The sequence below is a fragment of the Chiloscyllium punctatum genome, chromosome 3 (genome assembly GCF_047496795.1).
Source record: "Chiloscyllium punctatum isolate Juve2018m chromosome 3, sChiPun1.3, whole genome shotgun sequence".
Classification (NCBI taxonomy): domain Eukaryota; kingdom Metazoa; phylum Chordata; class Chondrichthyes; order Orectolobiformes; family Hemiscylliidae; genus Chiloscyllium; species Chiloscyllium punctatum.
In genome coordinates this window covers 33,739,289-33,764,776 of record NC_092741.1, presented here as the reverse complement: position 1 = coordinate 33,764,776, position 25,488 = coordinate 33,739,289, and the positions used below count along the sequence as shown (strand labels likewise).

The 25,488-nt window shown below is 42.9% G+C and overlaps 2 protein-coding genes across 2 annotated transcripts in view; one reads left to right on the top strand and one right to left on the bottom strand.

The window, feature by feature from the left end:
* Positions 1 to 2,608: 2,608 nt before the first annotated feature.
* Positions 2,609 to 17,717, top strand: pcare1 (photoreceptor cilium actin regulator 1). The gene is made up of 2 exons (XM_072551376.1): positions 2,609 to 6,946; positions 15,075 to 17,717. The coding sequence occupies exons 1-2, from the start codon at positions 2,877 to 2,879 to the stop codon at positions 15,196 to 15,198; spliced, it is 4,194 nt and encodes a 1,397-aa protein (XP_072407477.1). The 5' UTR covers positions 2,609 to 2,876; the 3' UTR covers positions 15,199 to 17,717.
* An 896-nt stretch (positions 17,718 to 18,613) lies between these two features.
* LOC140457347 (TOG array regulator of axonemal microtubules protein 2-like) overlaps positions 18,614 to 25,488 on the bottom strand; it is a 118,435-nt gene continuing 111,560 nt past the window's right edge. The window contains exons 16-18 of the mRNA XM_072551377.1: positions 24,797 to 25,013; positions 23,767 to 23,853; positions 18,614 to 23,193 (exon numbers count right to left, since the gene is read on the bottom strand). Coding sequence (XP_072407478.1) covers positions 22,940 to 23,193; positions 23,767 to 23,853; positions 24,797 to 25,013 — 558 coding nt within the window. The 3' untranslated portion in view covers positions 18,614 to 22,939. The remainder of the gene's footprint in view (positions 23,194 to 23,766; positions 23,854 to 24,796; positions 25,014 to 25,488) is intronic.

The window sequence follows — 25,488 nt, the reverse complement described above, 5'->3', positions numbered from 1 at the left end:
CACACCTGCACACACACACAACATGAGTGCTGGGGAAAATATAAGCACTACCGCAGTTAGGCAGTAATGTGGGGGTAACAAAAGGGAAAAAAAAGAAAAAAAAAGGAATGTTCTGCTCCTGGGCCTGTCTAGATTGGCCATAAACAGGTCCAGGCAGCGGACCGTGGAGGGGGTTGTTAGGGCCAATTGCCTGCCCCTCTTCTGTGGTTACGTCAGAGCCCAGGTGTCCCTGGAAGAAGGAGTCCACCAACACCCTTGAGGTTTTCAGGGAATGATGGGCACCGCAGGGAGTGAGTGTATTATTTCCCTGTCCAACTCTATTTTGATTTAATCCCTGCCCCCCCCCCCCCCCCTTTCACTCAGCATCGCTCTTTGAGAACATCACAGCTTGTCACTGGCCGCTCAGGTGCTTCCTTTCTTCCTGGTGGTGGAATATATATAAAGATTTACACACTTGTTGCTTTGCACTGTGCCTGACACCTGCACACACGACATGGGTACTGGGGAAAATAAGCACTACTGCTACTAGGCGGTAGTGTGGGGGAAGATAAAAAAGAAAAAAACTTAAAAACACAGGAATGTTGCCACTCTGGTGTTTCCTTCCTTCCTGGTGGTGGAATATAAATAAAGATTTTTCTGCTTGTTGTTTTTCACTGTGTCCTGCACCTACACATATGCGACATGGGTGCTGGGTAAAAATAAGCACTACCGCTGTTAGTGAGCGGGAAAAGAAAAAGTTAAAAAAAAACAGGAGTAACAGAGGGAAAAAAAATTAAACAGGAGTGCCAGAGATTCTGTTCACTCTGAAAAAAAGAAAAAAAACTGGAATGCTAGGGGCGGGTTGCCTTTGAGTGATCGGAAGGTGGGAAGGATGGGTGGTTTGCTGGGTTGCCAGGGATGTCTGTGTTATATGCATCGTTTTGTTCTTCGGTTTATTAGACTGTCTGTATGTGATTGCATTTACTGTTATCTTCTTGATAATGTAAGATGAGATTGAAGGTCTGTCCTCGCTTCCCTGCGCACTGGTTGTATGGTAGCGTTTGGGGTCTGGCCTTGCCACCCCTTTCCCCTGTAATTGCTGTTTCGTGCTTACGGCTGTTAATGTGAATTGTTTGTTTGTAACTTGCACTGTTTAATTTATAAAAACAGTAAATAGGAATTTCAGGGGCATGGGGGAAAACTGCCTTTTAGTGACCGGAAGGTGGGAGGGACGGGTGGTATGCTGGGTTGCCAGGGGTGTCTGTGTTATATACACTGTTTTATTATTCGGTTTATCAGAGCCCAACATTTCAACTCCTCCTCCCACTCTGCCGAGGACATGCAGGTCCTGGGCCTCATCCACCGCCGCTGCCTCACCACCCGACACCTGGAGGAAGAACGCCTCATCTTCCGCCTCGGAACACTTCAACCCCAGGGCACCAATGTGGATTTCACCAGTTTCCTCATTTCCCTTCCCCTCACTTTACCCCAGTTCCAAACTTCCAGCTCAGCACCATCCTCATAACTTGTCCTACCTGCCAATTCTCCTTCCCACCTATTCGCTCCATCCTCCTCTCTGACCAATCACCTTCATCCCCACCTCCATCCACCTACTATACTCTTGACTACCTTCTCCCCAGCCCCAGCCGCCCCCCCCACTCCCATTTATCTCTCCACCCTGGAGGTTCCGTGTCTTCGTTCCTGATGAAGAGCTTTTGCCTGAAACATCGATTTTCCAGCTCCTCAGATGCTGCTTGACCTGCTGTGCTTTTCCAGCACCATTCCAATCTAGGTCAGGTGAACTGGCCATGCTAAATTGCCCATAGTGTTAGGTGCAGAAGTCCAGAAGGAAATTGGTCTGGGTGGGTTACACTTCGGAGGGTCGGTGCGGATGTTGTGGGACGAAGGGCCTGTTTCCACACTGTAGGGAATCTAATCTAATCTAAAAACGTTAAACTGAGGATCAGTCTGCTTATTCAAGTGGACAAGGATTCCACAGCACAATTCTATGAAAACTAGCAGAAATCGCTCCCTGTTCCAGCTGACATCTATTCCATACTAACACCAATGAAAAAGCCTCAATTTGCTATTCATGGCATCTTGCTGTGACTACACTATGACTACACTTCAACAGTAACTCACTGACTGAATGATTTGCGAAGTCAAGAGGAGCTTGAAGATGGCAGTTCTCTCTTTGTTTCTTTCTACTCACCGCTGGTTGAGGTTGCGAGTTAACTGGCAGATGAAACCATAGGGTTAAGAGACTCAGCAACCTTCACCGTGGTGCAGACTTTTGCAGCAATTGCTGTCCTTGCCCCGGTAAATCAAAGTCTCAAGATCAGATTTGTTTGTTGGAAAATATATTGGTTTTAAGGAAGGCTTTAGTGTTAAATATAGTAAAATCTAGAGCTCTCAAATATTTACTGCCTACTAACTCCAAAGATTTTATAAACTGATCCTCATATCTAATCATTAAAATCACCAGATAGTCTTTAATTAACACTGTTTATTAAGTTCCATGTGTTATAAATGAAATCGACTGACCAGGCCGGATTAACCTGATAAGCTTAAAATCTTATTCTTAGAAGCAAGGCAGGTGATGCATTTAATCCAAAGGCTCCGTGTCACGAAGCTGGTGAACAAGGGGTTGGGAACTTTCAGCACATCAAAAAAAAGATAGAGACTCCTGAATCAGCCTGGTCACTGGAATGGTTTTATTATATGTTTTAAAGAAGGACCGAAGTCTCAAAGATCTGTCAAATTCCAAACTTTCAGTGGCCGTGAATGATGATTGAAGTCAAACCAGGCAAGAGCATCTGGAGGTGACAGGACGAGCTGCTGCAGAGTGCTGACATTTCTGTGCCGATCGGGTTGAGGTTGTCACTCTGAAAGCAGCAATGGGGTGTGCGCCGTCTCACAGTGAAATAATCCAACACCTCGCAAAGAACACCTTGAGGCCTCTGAAGAAATCCACAGCCCAAGGATCGGCAGATAGGACACACACTGAGACCCAAACCCACTCGGTCAGTGGAGGGTCAGGCAACTCTGACAGCGACTCCTTTGAGAATGGCCAGGAAAGTGCCATCCAGCTGAGAGGCGAAGGGGACCAGCATAACACAGAAAGGAGCTATGGCCAGAACCTGCCTGACTTGGCAGTGCCTGCTCAAACACCCAAACTTTACAATGAAGAAACAAAGAGAGAAGAATTGGCAGCTGGTACCAAGGTGGCAGTGTCAGAGGTTACAGTTTCGCAGAAGTATGTACCTTGGGAATTTGCTGAACAGAAACAGCACCCACAAAGCGATAGCAACTCAGCTCAGCAACCCACGAGAAGCAGGAAACAAAAATGTCGTCAGACCCCCAAGCAGGTCAAGAGCACCAAACAGAAGGAAAAGAGTCATTCTCGATCAGTGGACGAAGAGAAAGTAGATTTTCCCACCTCCATGGTTAATGCCCACCAAGCCGTGTATGCTTACCTTAACCCCAGCCTTTCCAAATACGATGCAGTTTTGCGTTTAATTGAGCAAGCCGCACAGACTCAACTAATCCTCCAGCAGATGGTGAGCTTCTTGACACTGCGCTTCGAGGAGGTAAACTGCATCCTACAGGAAATAGCTGGTGAAGGTGAGAGACTAGTGAAGGATGTTGGAGCACAGCTTGCGTGGCCTGCTGGAATAGGAGCCCCACAAGAACAGCCCGATCTCCTGCAACAACTGCTGTTGTACACTGTCAACAAGATGCAGGCAACCAATGGGACAGTGACCTCCCTGACGACTTCAGCCCTGCAGGAAGCATGCAGATACCTGCATTCAGCCACGGACACTTTCCAGAACAGATTAATGGTAAAACAGGGAGTGGATGAGCGGCTGCAAAAAATGATAGTTCAATTGGAGGCCTGCGCACGGCAACAACCTCACAGCAAACCCAGGGACACAGCCCTTCATTCAGAGGATAGTGGCATTGGAGGAGAGACTGATTCCATGAAAGAATACTGGAACCCTGAGAAATGTGGACGGCGTACAAGTTCTGATTCCAATGCACATCTCTTAAGCAGAGATTCTCATCCGCACCCTTCACGTATACAAGAAACCCTTTCTCACATAACAGTCTGTACTTCAAAATCATATGATACTGCTATTGATCATCAATTAAAAGGCACCTTTTACTCGACTCATGAGGAGAAGGTATCATCCTCTGTGTCAGTCAGTACATCTCAATATGCACAAATCCAGAATAGATCATTCGGCTCTTTTGAGTCACTAACGAGCACTGACTGTGAGGCCTTGATTCGGACAGAGTCAGTGGATTTCTGCTCCCTGGGTGAAGATGAAGAAGAAGAAACCATTTCAGACATAATTGTCAACGGGACACCCCAACGGCCCTGGTCGTCCCCTCCAGAAAGTGAAACTGTGCGGTCTGTTCCAAAAAGGATGGACATTCCAGAGAATGAAGAAATGACCATTAAGATGAAAGATGCCATTAGTGGCAAAATCCAGTTCGTCCCAATCAACCCGGGGTCAAACGCTTGGTCAGATGAAGAGGGCAAACTGCGTCCAGTCAGACCAAGTACTGCCAAGGGTGGAAAAACTCGTGTTGTCAAAAAGCGGCGATCAAAGTCCGCTGAGTCACTAAAAAGCAAGGCAGAGGACCCAACCCTGCTGGAGCTTCAGAGAACCCAAAAGGATCTGAGCAGGCGACTGGAGAAGATGCTGCAGCCCAAAAGTGAAAACAGCAAGGGAGGCTTTGAACAGGGGAAGATGCCAGCAATGCCAAAGCTGCCAATCAGTCTGCCTGGCACAGGCCAGACAGTACCTAGCAACAAGCTGAAAGCCTCCCTCCACAGCAACTTTAGTATTCTGCCCAGTCAAGAGAAAATGCACCTCAGGAAAATCCCTGCTGGCTCATGCTACCAGACCCAGACCCAAAACCAAACTGATACCCAAACCCAGGTGCTGCAGACACAGAATCAGAACCACACCCAGGCCCAGACCCAAGACCAAATCCAGAACCATGCCCACAGGCAGACTGAGGACCAAGCTCAGGATCAGAGCCAGGAGTCCCAGACCCAGACCCAGACCCAGACTGGGGCTCAGATTCTTGCCGAAGAAAAGCAAGTGACGTCCTGTCCTACTCACATTCGCAAGCAGCGGACAGGGGTGCAGGGACTGATCACCACCTTCAGCCAGAGAAGTGCTGGCCTAACAACCAGAGATGCCCCTCTCACTCCCCCGACTTTCGACCTGGAAACACGCAGCCGGGTGGCCGAGCTGGGGCCAGCCCCGGTCCCGGCAGGAACCGGTGGGAGAGGCCCCATCACCAGCGGCTCCCGCAAGCTGCAGCCTGGCGACCAACCCTGGCCACAATACAAAATCATTAACCTCCGCTACGCTGGGGCCTCTTGCAGCCCTCAGGAAAATGGAACGACCGAGTGCTCTCCCAAGCCCAGCAGACCAGGGCCCTCGACCGAGAGAGAGGCCGAAGCCAATTCATGCATCGACAAAGCAGCGGCTCCAGCCAAACTCTCCCAACACTTCTCCTCCTCCCAATCCTGCCGAGCCGCAGTGGGAAGCCCAGCTCCCAATCCTTCACCCCCCGACTCAAGGAAGGCCTTCCTCACCACCACCCTGCCATCCCGAAATCTCTACCTACCGGCGGGTTACACCACACCCTCTGCCTCCAGAAAGAGATGGCCAAACATGATCTGGGGCTCCGAACAGCCGAACCTACCCGCCACTCAGGACGAACTGAGCTCCCCGGTTAGCCCTCCTCCTGTGTCCATTAAACCGCCCGGCCTCGCGACAGGCATTCTCCCGCCCAGCCTCATGACAGGCACTCTCCTGCCCGGACACCCAGTCCATCGCCAACCGCCGAGTCCCCCGGTCCATCGCCAACCGCCCAGTCTCCCGGTCCATCGCCAACCGTCGAGTCCCCCGGTCCATCGCCAACCGCCGAGTCCCCCGGTCCATCGCCAACCGCCGAGTCCCCCGGTCCATCGTCAACTGCCCAGTCCCCCGGTCCATCGTCAACTGCCCAGTCCCCCGGTCCATCACCAATCGCCGAGTCCCCCGGTCCATCGCCAACCGCCAAGTCCCCTGGTCCATCGCCAACCGCCGAGTCCCCCGGTCCATCGCCAACTGCCCAGTCCCCCGGTCCATCGCCAACCGCCGAGTTCCCTGGTCCATCGTCAACTGCCCAGTCCCCCGGTCCATCGCCAACCGCCGAGTTCCCTGGTCCATCGTCAACTGCCGAGTCCCCCGGTCCATCCCCAACCGCCCAGTCCCCCAGTCCATCGACAAACCCCCAGTCCCCCGGTCCATCGCCAACCGCCGAGTCCTCCGGTCCATCGCCAAACGCCCAGTCCCCCGGTCCATCGCCAACCGCCCAGTCCCCCGGTCCATCCCCAACCGCCGAGTCCCCCGGTCCATCGTCAAACCCCCAGTCCCCCAGTCCATCGTCAACCGCCCAGTCCCCCGGTCAATCGCCAACCGCCCAGTCCCCCGGTCCATCGTCAACCGCCCAGTCCCCCGGTCCACCGTCAACCGCCCAGTCCCCCGGTCCATCGTCAACTGCCCAGTCCCCCAGCAGTGATCAACAGCATTCCTCCGCAAAAAAGACCCCTTGACCGCACCGAGAAACCTGGATCCAACGCCTCATCCATCTTCTGCCCACTCTCCAACTCTATTTTTGAATCCCAGCCGCCTTCTCCACTAGTGGACAGAGTAAATACAGCAGCTCAACCGCAAAGCATCATTCCAGGGGACATCAGCCCACTCACATCTAGAGTTGCATGGAAGAACAACTTCACAGTCAGGCAACCGAGCAACAGGCCAAGAAGGTTGACCTTGAGTGGTGTCCACCCACAACCTTTTGTCAAGAAGAATCACCTTCTTGACTTTAAATCTGGGATTCAGAACCGACTCTCTGCAACTAGTTCAGCTACAAGTGAACCCACTCTACACAGCATTGGGTAAGCTTTGTAATGCCTTCAATCTACACTGTACAAGCTTTCCTTGATGCGCTAGTCTGCAGGATATGAAGTTGGTAGTAGGCTGGGAAAAGAAAGACACTGCATCCATATGGTACCTATCATGACCTCAGGACGTTGTAGAATGTTTAAGAAAGAACAAGTTGTAGGCCATTGGGCTACTTGAGCATCCAACATATTTTCTTATCAACCTGTTACACACCTCTGCATAGGGTAGGAGTGGACCTCAGGTCTCTTGGTTCAGAGGTAGGGACACTACCACTGCACCACAAGAGCCCCTTTAATAAAAGTGTGGCTACTCAGCCACCAACCCAGTCACTTGCCAAATCCTTTGATTTCCATTATACCAAAGTTTTATTTGCTGCTAATTATATACTTTTGAAGTTGCACCATAGGAAACATAATGACCCACAAACAGCAATGTGATAATGGCCAGGGAATGTGTACCTGTTAAAAAGAAATTTGCCATTTTGAGGGTCCACACCCAGACATAGATATAACTGCAGGAGTACTCAGCTCCCTTGTCAGTGTCAGATTGCAGGCCCACGGTTGATTAATTGAATGATTTGTAAACTTGTTGGATGGGATTACTTACAAATTTAAGAAAGAAGCCGAGTTCTCAGCCTACTTCAGGACCTGGCCATTCATAAGTTTAAGCAGCAGACTATGGATGATTCAAGATTTTAGATGTCCTGCCTGTCTTTTGTGATTATGTTCATGCTCAGGCATCCTTGGAGTGGGAACATAACAGTGTCCAGCAGTACCCATGAAGTCTTTTGGGTTGAGTGGTCACAACAAGGGCTGGAGTGTATCATCTTCCCCTTCCAACACTATTTTATGAGCAAGTTTTGTTATTTGTTGAAAACATAAGATCTAGGTTCTTCCGTAGCACTCACCCAGCAGTCACCTTGCAATGGTATAACAGTGTAGTGCACATGATGGGTCACTTCTAATTTGCAGTAACTCCTTTTAAATAAACTTCATTGTTGGGGGTGGAGAAGGTGCAGCAATGTTTAAATTGGCATGGTGCTATTACTAAATTGGTGCTATTACTAAAGGTCTACAAATTCATGAAGAGTATAGACAGGGTAGATAGAGATAAGCTTTTTCCCAGGGTGAAGGATTCAATAATCAGAGGTCACGCTTTCAAGGTGAGAGGTGAAAATGTGTGGCAAGAACTTCATACAGAGGGTGGTAGGTGCCTGGAATGTGTTGCCAGCAGATGTAGTAGAAGCAGGCACGGCAGATTCATTTAAGATGCATCTGATAGATGCATGACTAGGTGGGGAGCAGAGGGATACAGATGCTTAGGAATTGGGCGACAGGTTTAGACAGTGGATTTGGATCGGCTCAGATTTGGATGGCCGAAGGGCCTGTTCCTGGGCTGTAAATTTTCTTTGTTCTTTGTACTAATCTGCCACAGCAGATTGACAGTTAACTGGTCTAGCTGAATCATTGCTGGTGCAACCAACAGTACCCTCTTCTCATGCAGTATAGAATGGTGTCCTTAGTTGGGGGCGTAAGTATTTCTGGTATCATGCCATTAATTAGGAAACTTGATTCATTTGATCCTGTTGTCAAAGTCTGGACCTGGTGTGAAAAAAAGAATAAATAAGTAAAATGGTGTCCTTTTTTGTTTCAAACCTGTCTTTTGCGTTTTAGTTCTGCAGAGTAAAAATGAAAAGCTTCATCTTCTCATCTCCTTTTAACAATGTATTAATTCTGTGCTACCAAGCAATTCATTATTCCACCTTCTCCTCGCTATCGATCTCTTTGTTAACAGAAATAGGTTCTTCCTAATCAGTCGAAACCTCGAAACTTTGTACATCGCAATAAAAGTACCCTTTAGCAACCTCTGCTCCAATGCAGCCTATCCAGCCTTTCTCCAGACTCAAAATTTCCATTGTCCTTACAACAGTCTTATAAATTTCCCCTGGAGTCTTTGATCACATCCTTCATGTAATGCAGTAACCAGAAGTGTCTGTAGTACTCCAGCTGTAATCTTGTTTTCTAGTTCTAGTATAACTTCCCGACTCTTGTACGATAGGCCTCAGTCAACACAGGAAGGTATCTGTACATCTCCTTGACCAAACTTTTCTCCTGTTCTGCTACCTTTAGTGATCTGTAGATATACACACTATAGCCTGACACACTGACCCTCTGCATTTTTCAGAATCCTACCATTTGCTTTGTTGCCCAAATACATTATAGACAGGTCCCAATTTATAGCGCTTACCAAAGGTTACCAATGCTTGTAAAATTAAGAATATGATCTCATTTGGAGATCTCATTTTAAAAGATCCAACATACAAACATTTCCTATACTTACAAATGACAATTTCATCTTGTCTTGTATCAAGTTCCGACTTGCAAACAAATCGACTTGCAAACAGACATCAGAACAGAACCGTTTGCACCCCAGGGATTGTGTCTCAAGTGAATTCCAGTTGACACTATTTTACCAACTGACTAGCACATTCATATCTCCTTACAGTCTACAACTTTCCTCCCTGCTATCAACCAGATAGCCAACTTTCATATATCAGCATAGGTCCTCATTTTGATGCTCCATTTAAGTACAAATCATTGATTCATTTGAGAAATAGCAAGATGCCCAGTACTGAGGCTTACAGAATCCCACTAGTAACAAAACCATCCATCGACTATTACCCTTTACTTCTGCCACTGAGCCAATTTGAATCCCATGAGTTTGAGATTTGTTGATCAGTCTGTTTGGAATTTGCCAAAAGTCTTGTTCAATTTAATGGTAACCACATCAAACATGCTACTGTCATTGTTGGAGACCAGAGTTGAAAAGTGTGGTGCTGGAAAAGCGCAGCAGGTCAGGCAGCATCTGAGGAGCAGGAGAATCAACGTTTTGGGCATAAGCCCTTCTTCAGGACTTAAGCATAAGCCCTTCTTCAGGAATGAGGCTGGTGTGCCAAGCGGACTGAGATAAAACTACCCCCCCCACTACCTTTTTATCTCAGCCTGCTTGGCCCACCAGCCTCATTCCCGAAGAAGGGCTTATGCCCGAAACGTCGATTCTCCTGTTCCTCGGATGCTGCCTGACCTGCTGCGCTTTTCCAGCACCACACTTTTCAACTCTGGTCTCCAGCATCTGCAGCTCTCACTTTCTCCTAGTTGATCTTAACCTGCTGCGAATCCTCTTGCAAGGATGCCTACTTTGAAGAAGCTCTCCTCCTCCCTCTACAAGGAAAAACCCCTCCCCCAAATCTCCCCCCCCCCCCCCCCCCCATCTTTTATCTCAGCCCGCTTGGCACACCAGCCTCATTCCTGAAGAAGAGCTTATGCCCGAAACGTCGATTCCCCTGCTCCTCGGATGCTGCCTGGCCTGCTGCGCTTTTCCAGCACTACACTTTTCAACAATGCTGTTGTCAATGACTCGTCTTAATGCTTCTTTAGAAAAATTCAGTCAGCTTAGGTATAACTTTCTATTCACAATCCATGCTGACTGTTTTTGATTAATTTAGGCCTTCCATATGACAATTAATGTTGCATCTCAAAGTTTTTTCCAATAATTCACTCACCAGTGGAAATTAGGCTGATTGGTTTATAACTTCTTGACCTACTCTTTACTCCCATTTAGGAGCAACAGTGTGACTTTAGTCTATAGTCAGAGAGGATTGGAAAATCATGGTTTGCAGTAATGACTTCAGAGGTTTTTTTTTGGAATTTCATTACACTATTCAAAAAATGTTTTCCAGGTATCAGTTATTCATTCGTGAAGAAGTGCTTCCCGACAAGAGTCTTCAACTTGCCTTTTGTAGATCTTGTATGCAAAGGCCTCAATTAGAGTGAAGCATTTAGTTTTGGCACTGCATGTTATACAGGATGTGTGACAGTGCAGATTCATCAAAATTATACCAGACTTGTAAGGGTTAAACTATAAGCTCAGTTTCAGATGAACCTGACTTGTATTATATGTTAGAAAAATAAATTAGTTGTCTCCTTTTCATCCACTCAAGACCACCAATTCTGCCAGTGAAGGTAGATCCTTCAAGGAACCATGCAGGTGAAACGTGGACATCAGTATAGGTTAGATTCCTTACAGTTCGGAAACAGGCCCTTCGGCCCAACCAGTCTACACCGACCCTCCGAAGAGTAACCCATCCAGACCCATTTCCCTCTGACTAACGCACCTAACACTACGGGCAATTTAGAATGGGCAATTCACTTGACCTGCACATCTTTGGACTGTGGGAGGAAACCCACGCAGACACAGGGAGAATGTGCAAACTCCACACAGACAGTCACCCAAGGCTGGAATTGAACCTGGGACCCTGGTGCTGTGAGGCAGCAGTGCTAACCACTGAGCCACTGTGCCACCCCACAATACTTAGCATTTTAATGAAATGACAATCGACTGCAGGGAATTTACCTATGCTTGGAGTTTGGCATAACAGCAATGAATAATCAGAGACAAAAGGAACATGGAGCAGCTCAAAAGATTTAGTCCTGCCGAGTACAGAAACAAACCTTTAAAATGTGAAATAAAGACACAAAAAGCTGGAAGTGTATAGCATACCCAGACCTCTGTTGAGAGAGTAAGAGGTCTCATGATTAGGATAATGACTTCTCATCAGAACAGGAGCATGCCCTTGCTCCCCCAGAGATTTTCTGTGGCTCAGTACACGTTCCAAAAGGCTGGGCCTAGCCAGTGATAACTCATGCTAGATTTATTAATTTGCAAAGTTCACAGAGCAAACCAATCAGAATCTGGTGCCTGTGAAAAAATTATAACCTTTATGTAATATCAAAAGATGTGCAGGAGAGTAGGAAGGAGATAAAAGAATTAGTGAAGTTAATGAAATTGAAGTCATATAATGTCGGTTAAAAAGAGTTACCCATTTGTGAAATTCCTCTTTGCTTTTGTTTGAATGGACTTGGTTAGAGACAAAAAAAACTGTAGACACTGGAATTCAAGGTAGATAAGCAGGAGGCTGGAAGAACACCCCAGCCAGGCAGCATGTTGACTTCTCCACCTGCTGATGCTGCCTGCCTTGCTGTGTTCTTCCAGCCTCCTGCTTGTCTACCTTTGTTTGAACAAAGTCAAAACTTTGAATAAAGTGTATAGCTTAATGACCTTATTCAATTTCATAAAAGTTGTACTTTAATGACCATGGTTTTGTAATGCTAAAAATTACATATAATTAAATTGATCGCGAATATTTAATATGACAAAAGCTTAAGATGTATTTCAATGACTGAGAGATGTGGGATGTGCTGAAATAGTAAAGGATGCTACACAAATGTAACTTCTCTCTTTATATTGGGTCGTCATCACATTTTTTTTACTGTAATAACTGCAATTTCTTTGGAAAAGGCTCTCCAATTCTGCATGGACCAAGAAAGGAAAATATTTCCATTTAACTTATTCTGTAGACTAGTATTCTTTAAATATCTTCCCAGCTGCTTTCCCTTATTTTTCCATGCTATCTCCCTCCACTGCCCCTCTGGATGTCTATTAAACATATTCACCTGTGCTCTGTAACAGGTAACTAAATCTAAACTATCCATGCATCATCGTATCTTCCCTCTTATTTACACTGCTTATGATTTTTGCTGTTTATAATTCAAATATTATAATGGTATTATTGTTCCCATAAGAATCTTAAATATATAACTACTATCTCCACTCAGTCTTCTGTTTCCCAAATTGAACAGTCCCAGGAATTTTAGGCAATCCTCATAACTTAGCTGGATTTAGTTAGGAATTAAATGGTTGATCCTATTTCATACTGCCTCCAATGTCTGAATGTCCGTGAAAGTGTGGCAACGGAATATGAATTAGATTAATTAAACCATTACAGAAGTTGATCTGTTAAGTGAAGAGCAATGAATAAGATGAAATAATTATTGAGTATTTCTGTACTGAAGGAAGTGATGGAGAAAGTGAAGTTTAGGAAGTTGCATGGTTGTACAGAATTTGAATATTATTGAAAACCAAAGACGTTGCTGAAGCTGTCTGTTCACCAGTGGTATAAATTGCTGTGATTGTTTGAAATTTGGCATTCTTGCTTTTATCCTCAAGTCAGAAAGCTTCAACAACATGTATTGCTGCTCAGTGCCATGAAAATTCTAGAAGTTCTGAATTGTCTTCTCAATGTAGCAGCTTTAGCAGTATTGTTTGATTGTTTGTAACATTGCTTGTCAGTGTCATCATCTTCCCACAAAGTTGACTGCCATGGATATCTATCTCTATCTCTATCTGTCCTGTGCTTTTCTTGGATATTTTATAGGCCAGCTGCATCCAGTCCATTATGTCAACCAGCTGCCTTTTCTTCTACTTCTCTTGCCTACATCTTCATTGTCTTCCAACAATTGTCTGTCTCCCACTTGCACTAATGATGTAACCAAATACATTATCTATCTTACTTTGAAAGAATGCACTAAGTTCCTTTTTATGCCAGTCATTTCTAGCAGTTTCACATACTTTTATCTTGTTGTCTATTCTTCCCAGTTTCAAATAATATTGGCTATATAAAAGCATGATATGCCTAACATATTTTCTTATCCCAAGACATCCAACCCTTGCAGAATCAATACAAGGTAGTTACCAAAACCTCAAATAGGGAATTCTCTCTTCAGAATGGAGTGAATGAAGAACATTCTAGAAAAAGGGAGAATTGCGTCAGAGAGTCATACACCATGGAAACAGACCCTTCGGTCCAATTAGTCCACACCGATCAAGTTTTCCCAAACAACTATTCCCACCTACCAGTTTTGGACCATATCCCTCCAAACCTTTCCAATTCATGTATTTGTCCAAATGTCTTTTAAAGATGGAATTTGATAACCATATGAAGGAAATGAAAAGAGAGTAAAGATAGAAGAAGAATGAGAGGAGACTTGAGTGGAGCATAAACTGCTTGGGCCGAATCCTTCAGCTTAGTCACTGCTTTGGAGGAATCACTTTCACCACTGGAATTCAGATCACTTCGATGTGTCTCTTCTGAACTGTGTGTATGATCTACAAGATGCACGGTGGAAATTCACCAAAGATCTTCAGATAGTACCTTCCAAACCCACGACCATTTCCAGCTAGAAGGACAAGAGCAACAGATACATAGGAACAGCACTACCTTCAAGTTCCCCTCCAAGCCACTCACCATCCTTACTTGGAAACGTGTTACCGTTCCTTCAGTTTCACTGGGTCATAATCCCAGAATTTCCCTCCCCAATGACATTGTGGGTCGACCCACAGCAGTTAGATGACAGAAGTTCCAAAAAGATAGCTCTTCACCACCATCTCAAGGGCATCTGGGAACGGGCAATAAATGTTGGCCAGCTGTGCCCACACCCCACAATGAATAGAATAAAAGTTTTTTTCTTTCTCTGTGAGTAGAGTTCCTGCCACAATGAATCATCTCAGCTGCTTTCCCTTTTCACTGTCCCAAGAACAACAATATTTCAAGAACAAATACTTCAAATGAGTTCCGCGTAAAGGCTGGATTTTGGAACTGTTTGATCTGCTGCATTGAGCTTAACTTTGTGGTTCATAACAATTCACCAACCAGAGACAGTTGAGAGGACAAGATAGTGGAAGGAGGGACCAGTGTTTGTTTTAGGGAGGGACGAAACAGGGCAGGGAGGGGAAAGGGCAAGATACCAGGGAAAGAGGAGTCAAAGGAAAGGTACTGGGGAGGGAGGGGAAGAAGCCAGGGTCAGGGAAGGGAGAATCAGGACAGAGAATAAAGGGAAGCGAGAGGGGATGAAGGCAAGGTAGTGGGGAGAGAGGGGACAAGGAAAGGTCCAGGGAAGGGAGGATCAGGACACGTAAACGGACTCAAGGTACAGGAAAGGGAGGGGATGATGGTAAAGTACATGAGAGGAGATGACAGCAGATTAGAGGGGAAGGAATAGATGAAAGGATAAAGGAAGGGATGGGCAAGGTGGAGATGTTGGAAAAGGAAAGGTAGGTGATATTCTGGGGGTGAAACATTGTGAAACCGAAGGCTGAAAGAGTCTAGCTATACAATGGAGCATGATATTCAGTGGTGAAGGAGTTAAAATCTGTCTTGTGTGATTGTTATTATCATTAGCTTCTTATACTAATCCCACTGAACTATTTTTCTTCTGTCAACAGTTTAGATGGGAACTTTGAGAAAGATGATGATCCATGGACAAGGCCTTGTGTGTCAGAGATGAGAGGGGCTAGCCGTTCGATCTCCCACCCAGAACTGTGTATCGTTGGCCAGGGGCTTCAATGAGACTTCCAGACATAACGATGTGCGATTTCCAATACTCCCTGTCCAGGATGACCTCAGATTATCTGGTTTTATAGTAGCGTGACAAAATAATCCTATCTGGCATGTACTTAGGGAAGTTGACCTATTTAAAATAACATGCACAACATATGGGAAAAGTGTGTACATGTTTTATCTTCTCAAGTGGGACTGGATGACTGTGAAATTTTGTGAATTTCTTCATTCACCTGTATGAGAACTTCCTTGGAATAGAATTGAAATGAAACAAATGGAATGAAAATCATCTGCTGGAGATTGAAGAGACTTTTATTAGTCCCACTCGAGCTCAACAATCTTCAGCATTGGTACAAAGAGATAAAAAATTATGAGGATTAATTTAAGTATAAGTAACCATTTGTCGTAGAATTTCCCTGAAAATTGAACAAATTGGGAACCTTCAGTTTGTGAAGGTTCCCAAAATGTGAAACCTTACCAGTGAGAATGAGTCATCCACTGACTGTTTCTTGCAGTCACTGAAAGTCCTGGAAAGACAATCTGGTGACAAGTTTCATGATCCACTGTTCTTTCCAATGATCCAAACAATTTTCTTGTCAGCCTCTTGTGTTGTCTGTAATGAAACAATGAAGGAGTGTTGACAACTGGCACGATTGGAGAGCTGGACAGATAGGTTGAATCCTCCAACCTTTTTGATGCAGAGCATTTAAAGATTTCCTCATTATTAGCCAATTTCATTAAGGATCACAGATTTTCCTTGCTTTTTCCCATTCTCTGTGGCAAACGTCCTTGGTTTCCATGTGGTTGTCAAGCCTTCATTTGGAATTGTTCCATGATGGTAATGAAGCATTGATGAATGTAGAAACAAAACCCTATTGAATACTCAATATCTTATCGCAGTAAACTCAAGCTTTTTCCTTGGCGTTTAAGAGTGCTGGTTTAATTAGCTCTAATTTGGCAGAACAATTTGATAAATCTACTTGATTCCTCTATCAAAATCTGCTTTCAACAGAGAGCAGACAAAATCTGTAGGAAGTGGGGGTGTGGGGTGGGGACTAGAACAAGTTAACTGGTATCACCTTTAGAATCAGCATAAGTGAAGGTTAAGTGCCACCATATAGGATACCACCATGGGTTGAGAGTGTAAAGGCAAAAATATGTCTGAGTGATAAATTTAAATGAATATTTAACCTGTCTCTATTTTGCATTATGTCCTTTAAGAAAACAAAATCTCCATCCTGTTAAATACATACTGGAAATGGAAGAATATTTAGGACTGTTGGAGAAGAGTAGTGAATGGGACTAAGATCTGGCATAGGCACAACGGCTAAAGATAAATGAAATCACACAATGCAGCAGGCTATGATTTTTCCCTTCTCATAAAATAAAAATCAAGAATTTTGTGAAAGATTGAGTCAAACAGAAGTTGCCTCTCTCTCTGCCCCAGAACAAACTGTGACCTCCAGAATAGGCAATTGATTAAAACTGGGGTCTGATTCACCTCAGCCAAAATCATATTTGTCCACTACAATACATATAGTTGCAGAATTAGGTGCGAGCATTTGAAAGATCAGCAATCTGCCCAAATAATGGTTAATTAATGAAAGAGTGTCTGGCATAGAAACCCAAGAGCAGGAAATTATAGAAGAGCCTTTCCTGCTCTTACTTGAAAAACCACCCACAAATATAATTTATACAAAATAGTAAGCATTTCAGGTAATTTCTTGTCATTAAATATAGATTAAACTCCAGTAGAAAGGCTTGCTTGATTTTTATGAGTTGCCTGGAAAACCATAAGACATAGGAACAGAAGTGGGTCACTCAAACCATCAAGTCTGCTCTGCAATTCAATGAAAACATAGCTAATTTGATAGTCCTGAACTCCACTTTACTACCTAACCCTCAATTCCCTGAATAGTTAACAATCTGATCAAGATTTCCACAGATTCACTACCCTCAGATAAGAAACTCAGTCTTGAACAGGGAGCCCTTTATACTGAGATTATGCCTTCCAGTCTTAGACTCTCCCACATCTCTCCTGAATGGTTTTGTGAGAATCTTGTATGTTTCAATAAGTTCACCTGTCATTCTTCTATATTAGAAACAAGGCCCATTATTGCCTATAATATGTAACATTTGAAAACTAAGAATTAATGGGTACAAATTTTAAGGTGCTAAAGTGTTACATACCCCATTGAAATGGCCCTTAACTACTAACTACACATCAAGTGTTTTAGAGTCTCCAGATGAAATGTAAAAATATAGTTTAGCATTTAAAAGTAGGATGTTTCAAAACAGATAATATTGTATTATTTAATACCAACACATGAAACACTGTACTGTGCAATATTTATTTTAAAAGGAAAATATAGATTGTTCTCCACAGACAAAAATCATTTGTAGCTGCTTGTTGGCTTTCTCGAGTGCTAATGCAACATATGTTTGGTTAATGTAACTTTGTGCGATTGTATAAACCAGGTGATATATGAAAAATGTAAAGTTATCGATTCACTATTTATTGAGATTGACTCAGCAGAAGTTCAGCTTGTGTTATTTTAATTGGTTTAAGGAATGAGTTAAACAAATAATTCAAATATCAAACAGCAGAAATTTCATCCAGACCTTGTTAACCAACATCGACACAGAAATATCCCAACACTGTTACCTTTGTAAATTCACTCACAATTTACGTAGTTTTATCAGGGTCCTTGGACCAAAAATAGGCATTAGTTTAAAATTGGATGGAACGTTGAGTATTGTCAGTGACTTATCCCGAGTTCCATGAAATACGGGCATGACCGTCTGTATTTGCTGATCAAGAGGGTTGTAAACTAAGGAGTATAATGGTCAGATTGTAAGAACACATGTAGGGAATAAATGTCTGATAACTTGGGCTACTAGGTTTCTTACATCACATGACAGCATTTTAAAAACACTGACTCAGGGTTCATGTGGCACAGTGAGACTGTCATTTCCTCTAGCCTAGAAGTCCCCCCTGCTCAGAAGTGTTGCAACACATATGAACAGATTGACTAGAAATATCCAAACCCCACTGGTTGCAAAGTTTTTGTGACCTCATGAGATTGTGAATGGAGTGATATAAGTTGCATGCACACAGCCCACAGGTGATGATGAGACAGAATTACATTTCAGACATACAGAAATACTTTTAAGCAATAAGAAAACAAGCTATTTGGTCTCAACCTGGAAACAGTTCTTCATTAATCTATTTTTTTTCTCATTTACCGTCATCCTCTACATTTATAATCTCATATCCAATACAGGAAAAGGTTTTTGCCTCAAACCATGAACATGGAAGTTAAATCCATAACCCTACAATTCTTCTGCCTTCAGTCATATATTTACTCTTAGAACTAAGGTTCATTTCAAATCAGGAACTCCTGGAAACTGTCAACTTCTACGCTCCATGTCCGATAATTTGATATTTTTAACCATTCTTTCATGTTAATCATTACATTATTTGCTTAACCAGAAGAACAAAATAAAATATTTAAAAGGTACACTTCAAATCATTTATTTACAATAATCATTTATTTACAATAACATAAGATAGTAGTGCACAAATGACAATTTTAGTCTGCAAAGTTACAAGTTGCTATTAGTTACAGCTTTTTCTATAAAGCCCATCTAATAAAGAAATCAGACATTACTTACATTATACACATTCCTTTATCATTAACAAGAAGTTCTGCAGTGCCAGTGAAACATTCTAAGTAAAACCAAGAATGGGGGACATTTTAATTGTGTTAAAGAAATAATTGGAAAAACTGCTTTATTTTTTGGGGGGGGGGGGCACATTGCTTACACACAAGTTAACAGAGCAAGTTTCTCCATTTGTGTTTATGAAGAGAAGTAAGGCCAAAGTTCCAACATTTTTATTAGTTTCTTTCACTGGATAGGAGCACCACTAACAAACCTCATACATGTCAAAATGCATTTGAAAAGGTGATGGTTGGCTGCCTTCACGAATTGTTCAAGCTCATGCTGTAGGTACACAGTTATTGGAATGAGAGTTCCAGGATGTTCATCCTTTTGCAGTGATAGAACAGCAAAATACTTTCAAGATGGTGTGTGGTTTGAAAAGAAACTCGGAAATGATACAAACTGTCCTGGTGTTATAGGGTGTGGGGTTTGAAATGTGTTATAAAATATGATTTCCTGCCGTGTAGATGTTTAATGTGGTGGATCAGATGCTAATCAAGCAGGATGCTTTATTCTCAAGTCTACCTTCCTGAATGGAGGTGCATTCATCCAGGTCAGTGGACAGTATTGTAATACATTTGTGACTTATGGCTCGTAAATAGTGGACAGGCTTTGGGAAGACAAGAGTTGAGTTACATACCATAGAACTCCCAGTCCCTGACATGCTCTTGTAGCCACAATATTTATATGGCTTCTCCGGTTCAGTTTCTGATCAGTGGTAACTCCAGTGAATTGATAGTGGATGATTCAGCCATGGGAATGCCATTGAATGTCAAGGGGCAATGGTTAGGTTCCTTTTTTTGGAGACGGTCATTGTCTGCCACTTGCATGGTACGAATGCTACTTACTTGCCACTTGTCAGTCCAAACTTGAGTGTTGTCCGAGTCTTGCTGGATTTGGACATGGACTGCTTCAGTATCTAGAGTCATGAATGGTACTGAACATTGTGCAGTCATCCGTAAACATCCCCACTCTGACCTTATGATGGAGGGAAGGTTATAGATGAAGGAGCTGATGATGTTTAGGTCTACCCCAAGGAACTCTGCAGAGATGCCCAGGTACTTAGATGAATGACCTCCAACAACCACAACAATCTTCCTTTATGCCAGTTTTTTAAAAAAAAATCTATGGATGCTAGTGATCTGAAACAAACAGAAACTGTTGGAGAAACCCTTCAGGTCTGGCAGTATCTGTGGAGGGAAGAAGGTTCACAGGACTCTAAAGTTAAATGTATTTTCTCTCCATAGACACTGCCACACCTCAGTTTTTCCAGCAATTTCTGTTTTTGTTTGTTCCTTTGTATTAGATAGGACTCCATTGAATGGAAAGTTTCCACAATTCCAAATAACTCCTGTTTGGGCTCCTTGATGCCTTTTTCAGTGAAATTCTGCATTGACGTCAGGAGTAGTCACTCCTACCTCATATCTCCTCGGTTCAGCTCTTTGTCCTTTCCTTTATTGGTCTGGAGCCAAGTTTTTTTCTCTAATTATCCACAATGTCCTGGGATACATTGGATCCGATCCTGGAGATTTATCTACCTTTATGTTTTTTATGAACTCTAGCACTCCTTGTCTGTAATGTGGACTGTTTTCAATAAATTAGTATTGTTTCCCCAAAATCTTTAGCTTCCATTTCCTTCACCAAGTAAAAACTGACATGAAACATTTGTTTAGTATCTCACCCATCTCCTGTAGTATCATACATAGAGAACCTAGCTGACCTTTAAGGGGCCCTATTCTTTCCCTAGTTGCTCTTTTTCCTCTAATATACTTGTAAAATCTCTTTGGAGTATCTTTGATCTTACATGCCAAGGCTATCTCATATCCCTTTTGGGTCTTCCTGACTTCCTTCTTAAGAATTCCCCTTATACTCTTCAAAAGATTAATTGGATCCCAGCTGACTCCCTCTTATTCTTGATCAGAGCCTCAATATCTTTATTCTTCCATTATTCCCTACTCTTACCCTTCACTCTAACAGGAACATAATGCCTCTGAACTCTTGTAATCTCACTTTTGAAAGCCTCCCACTTGCCAGTCATCCCTTTACCTGTGAACAATCTACTCCAATCAACTCTTGAAAGTTCTTGCCTCATACCAAAATTTGCCTTACTCCAATTAAGAACTTTAATTTTTATACAAGGGCTATCCCTTTTCCACAATTATTTAAAACCAATAGGATTATGATCACTGGTCCCAAAGTGCTCCTTTACTTATGAACACTACTGCAGTTATTGAGCCTGGTTCACCAAGCTAGCCTCCAGTCAACCCCCAAATTTATTGGGCTCCCTTTTAAAGTCAGCGAGGTCTTTTCTGGGACTCTGTTGGCAGATGTCTTGAGTAGTTAGAGATCCAACTGTGCTATCAGTAAAGGAGATTCATGTCCTTCCCCAGGCTGCATCTTGTAGCAACATGCATGGGTTTCTGAGAAACTTGCATCATTCACTTTCTTTCCTCTTTCACAGGCCCCTTGCCATTCAGGCTGTACAAAGGTTGGGTTCCTAGGGCAGGCCAAAGACAGGAAACATTTTTCAGTACCTTCAGTCCATCTAAATGGAATATATCAAGTCCATCAAATAAAAGCAAAATACTACAGATGCGGGGAAATAAGAAATGAAAACAGTGTAACGGAAATACTAAACAGGTCTAGCAGCATGTGTGAAGAGAGACACAGAGTTAATATTTTGAGTCCGACATGACCCTTCTTTGGAACAGCAAGCTGGAAAATCGATCAGTTACTCAAAATATTAACATTGTATGCCTTTTATCTTTAGTATAGCTATGACAGTTCAACACTGAAAGCAAGACCTCCCACGTGTCGCTTAAATTTTGACAATAGTGTAAAGGTGGTTTATTGTAGTTTGTGATAAATGCAATATAACAATATGAAGTGCAAAGTCATCTTGACTAAGGAAATTGCTTTAAGTGCATCAATAATAAGGTATTAGAAAAAAAGAGACCTATTAATGTCTCACAAACATCAATGTTCTCGAGCACACTAAAAGTCACACTTTTTCGAAATAAAAGGTTAAGTTGCCGTAGTCCCAGAAGACGATAAGACGCTCTCTCATTAGAGAGATCTGACTAGTGGTAGTTTAACCCGAGGGTCACCACACCTCAGGCAGGGGGAGAGATTGAGAAGAGGAATCCTTCATGGTCGCCTCAGCCAGCGCTGGAATTGAACCGATACTATTGGCAACACTCTGCATTTCAAACCAGTCATCTGAGCTAATAGAACATTTATATTTACTTTTAAAAAAAGGTAATTTTTGTCCTTTTCACCCAGATTCAGCTCAGGACACACAGATCATGCAGTCTGGCAGGGACTGGTGATGACAGTTTTACATAATGCACCTTCATGAACATTGATTGAAAGCCACTGCTAGTCAAGAGTGTGTTAGAGGGGAAAAAACATGTTTTCCAGAGAGACTAAGATAAAGTGTGCAAGGTTTTGTGTGTTTGTGTGTTTGTACAAGAGAGTGTGTGCATGAGTGTTAGAGAAAGTGCAAGAGAGTGACTGTGTAAGCATAAGAGAGGGAGAGATTATGTTTTTGTTTCCTTGAATGCATGTCTGTATGTATGTGTTTGCATATTTACGTCTATTTGTGTGTGTCTGCATGCACAATTTTCCCAATGGTTTGATCGGATTCCACTTCTGGCTAGTTGTATTCTCCACATCAAAAGAAAAACAAATGTCCACCTTGAACGTCCCAGTTCCATGTTCCTGTCATCGGCCACCCTCTCATGAGGGATCTCCTCCAAGGAGAAAGTGGATTTTTCATTTGGTCAATACTCAAACGACCTCCAACCTATTCTTCACCTTCAGCCATGACTGCAATTAACAAACAAAAGCCTTCGAAACATTCTTGTTAAAATAGTTTTTTTTAAGAAAAAAGACCTTGTGATTTTTCTCTAATCTTTCCCAGGACTGTATCCATGAGAATGACAATTAATTCCTGCAAACACCAGGCTAATCCTGGAGGCTTGGCATCCCCAGATTCAAGATGATCCTGATGTGATGGGCTGAGAGATTAAAGCTCCTTCTCAGTCAGTTCTCGCAGTGTTTTGATGACATGTGCTGGCTGGCTCGCTGCATACTCCTGAAGGCCAGTGCCCATCTGCTGATGCAGGCTGGTTGCCAGTTTGGCCGTCACTGCCCGCACATTCCCGCTTCCACCCTTGATCACTCCATTCCCAGTCATGTTGCCCAGCAGGTACCAGAGTACAGGCAAAACGTACCGCTCCACAGCTTGAGGCTTTCGACGATACACAGGCTGCACAAGGACTGCAGTCAAGAAAGAAAACCAGAGAATCATCACTGTGGGTCTGGACTGCATCACAAGCTACAATCACTTAACCTGGAACTGGGTTCGTGCGAGTATCAGAGCAGACTGTTCAGATTTAAACATCCACCAACATGAGGCGAGGTAAAAGTGGAAAGCCCATGTCTATTGGTTACTTTGCCCTCATGGATGAGGGAACAGTTTCTCTCTTTCTCTGAAGGTACACCCAGGACCGTGAGCTCCATAAATCCATCCCCAAATCTCTCCACCTCACTATCTCTTGTACTTTAAAAAGCTGCTTATCCTGAATAGACAAGCATTTGCAGAGGTTCAGGGCATATGGGACGAGGGCATTTACTCCTGCGGAAAGGTGGCACACCCACAATAGGCTGAATGATCTCCTCCTGTACCATAAACATTCAAATGATTCTTATTAGCAATAACTAAAAATTCTTTTTAAAGTATGAAAATGTAAAGGTCACATTTAAGTTTAGAATTCACACTTCATTATGTTGCACCTTGATTCGGTTTCGTTCAATATTATATTGTAATTATCTCCTTATCCACAGGCTCACCTGACAGTCGCTCTATGATATCCTGCATTGCACGGCCACTGATGAACTGCACTCTGCTGGCGAAAGGCTGAAGGAGTAGTAAGTTGTCTTTTACAGGGAGAGTAAAGTAATAACAATTAATGTTCCAGGACACAAGAATCAGATAAATGATCAATAAATAGAGAAAGTTAACTCCAGCTGTCCCATGAGTGAGATATCATTTACTCTGCATCATTGTGACTCCAGAAGGTTGAAGTCTGTAACATTTATGATACCATCAGTTATTGATGTAAAACTCTGTTGGATGGGCTCATTGCACACCCATTTAAAAAAATACACTCTTTCCCCTTAGATATTGTCACGAATTGATGGGAAACCTGAGGTTCAATCCCTCATATTTTGTCTGCTTAATTTTATTTTAAAATCTTATCTGTTCACCTCTAGCAGTTCTTGTCCAATTGAAGACAATAATGCAGATTGAGTGCTTTTCATTTGTGGAGACAATATTGCCAAAACAGGTACATTAATCCAATTGGTACCAGTAAAGTCTTTAAAGTTGCTGTGGTAAGGTAGCACTTTTAGAACTTTAATCTACCAGCTTTGTTAAGGGATGCAAATGGAGAGTACAGATACAGACAAGTTGGACCGAAGAGTCCATTTCCATGCTGTATGACTTTATAAATTAGTTATACAGTGAGTAAACAAACTCTGAAGGAATGCTAATGAGTAAATGAATGAAATGAACCACACCACAAAACTTCACCTCAGTGATTTCTGAACTTGTTTTGATTTACACATACACCATAACAATAAACAAACTGGCATTCAAACATTGAAATAAAAGTTCAATGAGCACATAAACGAGACCTGTGTCAGAACCTGAGTTTAAATTAAACAAAATAGAGAGGTCGTGAAAAATGCATGAACTGATCTGATGACCAGATTTTTGATTGGAATGGTAATGATGCTCTTTTAAGTTTGTCTCGGGGATGCAATGGATTCATGACCTTACAACCTGTGGCAACATATGCCAGTGGTGCATCTCGCCTACCTATATGATCAATCAGTGTATCGAGGACATGCACAGCTGCAGTGTAAATGCCCGTGTTCTTTGAGTTCAAGTTGTCAGTTACCACAATGACTATCGAATGTATGACACGATGCAAATCATCCTTCAGCACTGGGATCATGGTTGACATGGACTGCAGTGCAAACTGGTTCACTTTCTTATTCGAGTCCTGGAGTCTTGGAATGAATACGTCAAATATCTGAAACATGAAGACACCAAAAGACTGAGAACCAGAATCAGAGAACCCAGGATACTTTAACCAAGGCCAATCACCAAAGGGCAATTACATTCCACATACTAGTCATTATATTATCTTATCCCATTATATTATCTTATACTATCTTATCCCAAATTATTACCTTTCTGGTACTTTATTATATTCAATAAGATGTCATACTGCAACAAAAGAATGTGCTTCATGGGACTGGAGTAATATAATAACTTCAATAATATGTTGGTTAATGGATGAAAAACAGAGAATAGAAAATAATTTCAAAATGCTAAACAACTAGAGAGGGTTCAGTACTTTTGGATGAACTTCGATGAGGGTGTTTCACAAACCAATATCCAGATACTGATCCAGGTAAAGGAAAACTTTCTGAAATTTACAACTATTTTATTGTGAAAACACAGTTCAGTACAAACACTGGTTTTCATTCATTTCCCTTCTGCAT

What these genes read in the sequence shown, in the direction of transcription:
- pcare1 (XM_072551376.1), top strand. Translation starts at nt 2,877, where the DNA reads ATGGGGTGTGCGCCGTCTCACAGTGAAATAATCCAACACCTCGCAAAG. An exon ending in CCCACTCTACACAGCATTGG is followed by an intron (nt 6,947 to 15,074) that starts GTAAGCTTTGTA and finishes TTCTGTCAACAG; the next exon opens with TTTAGATGGGAACTTTGAGA.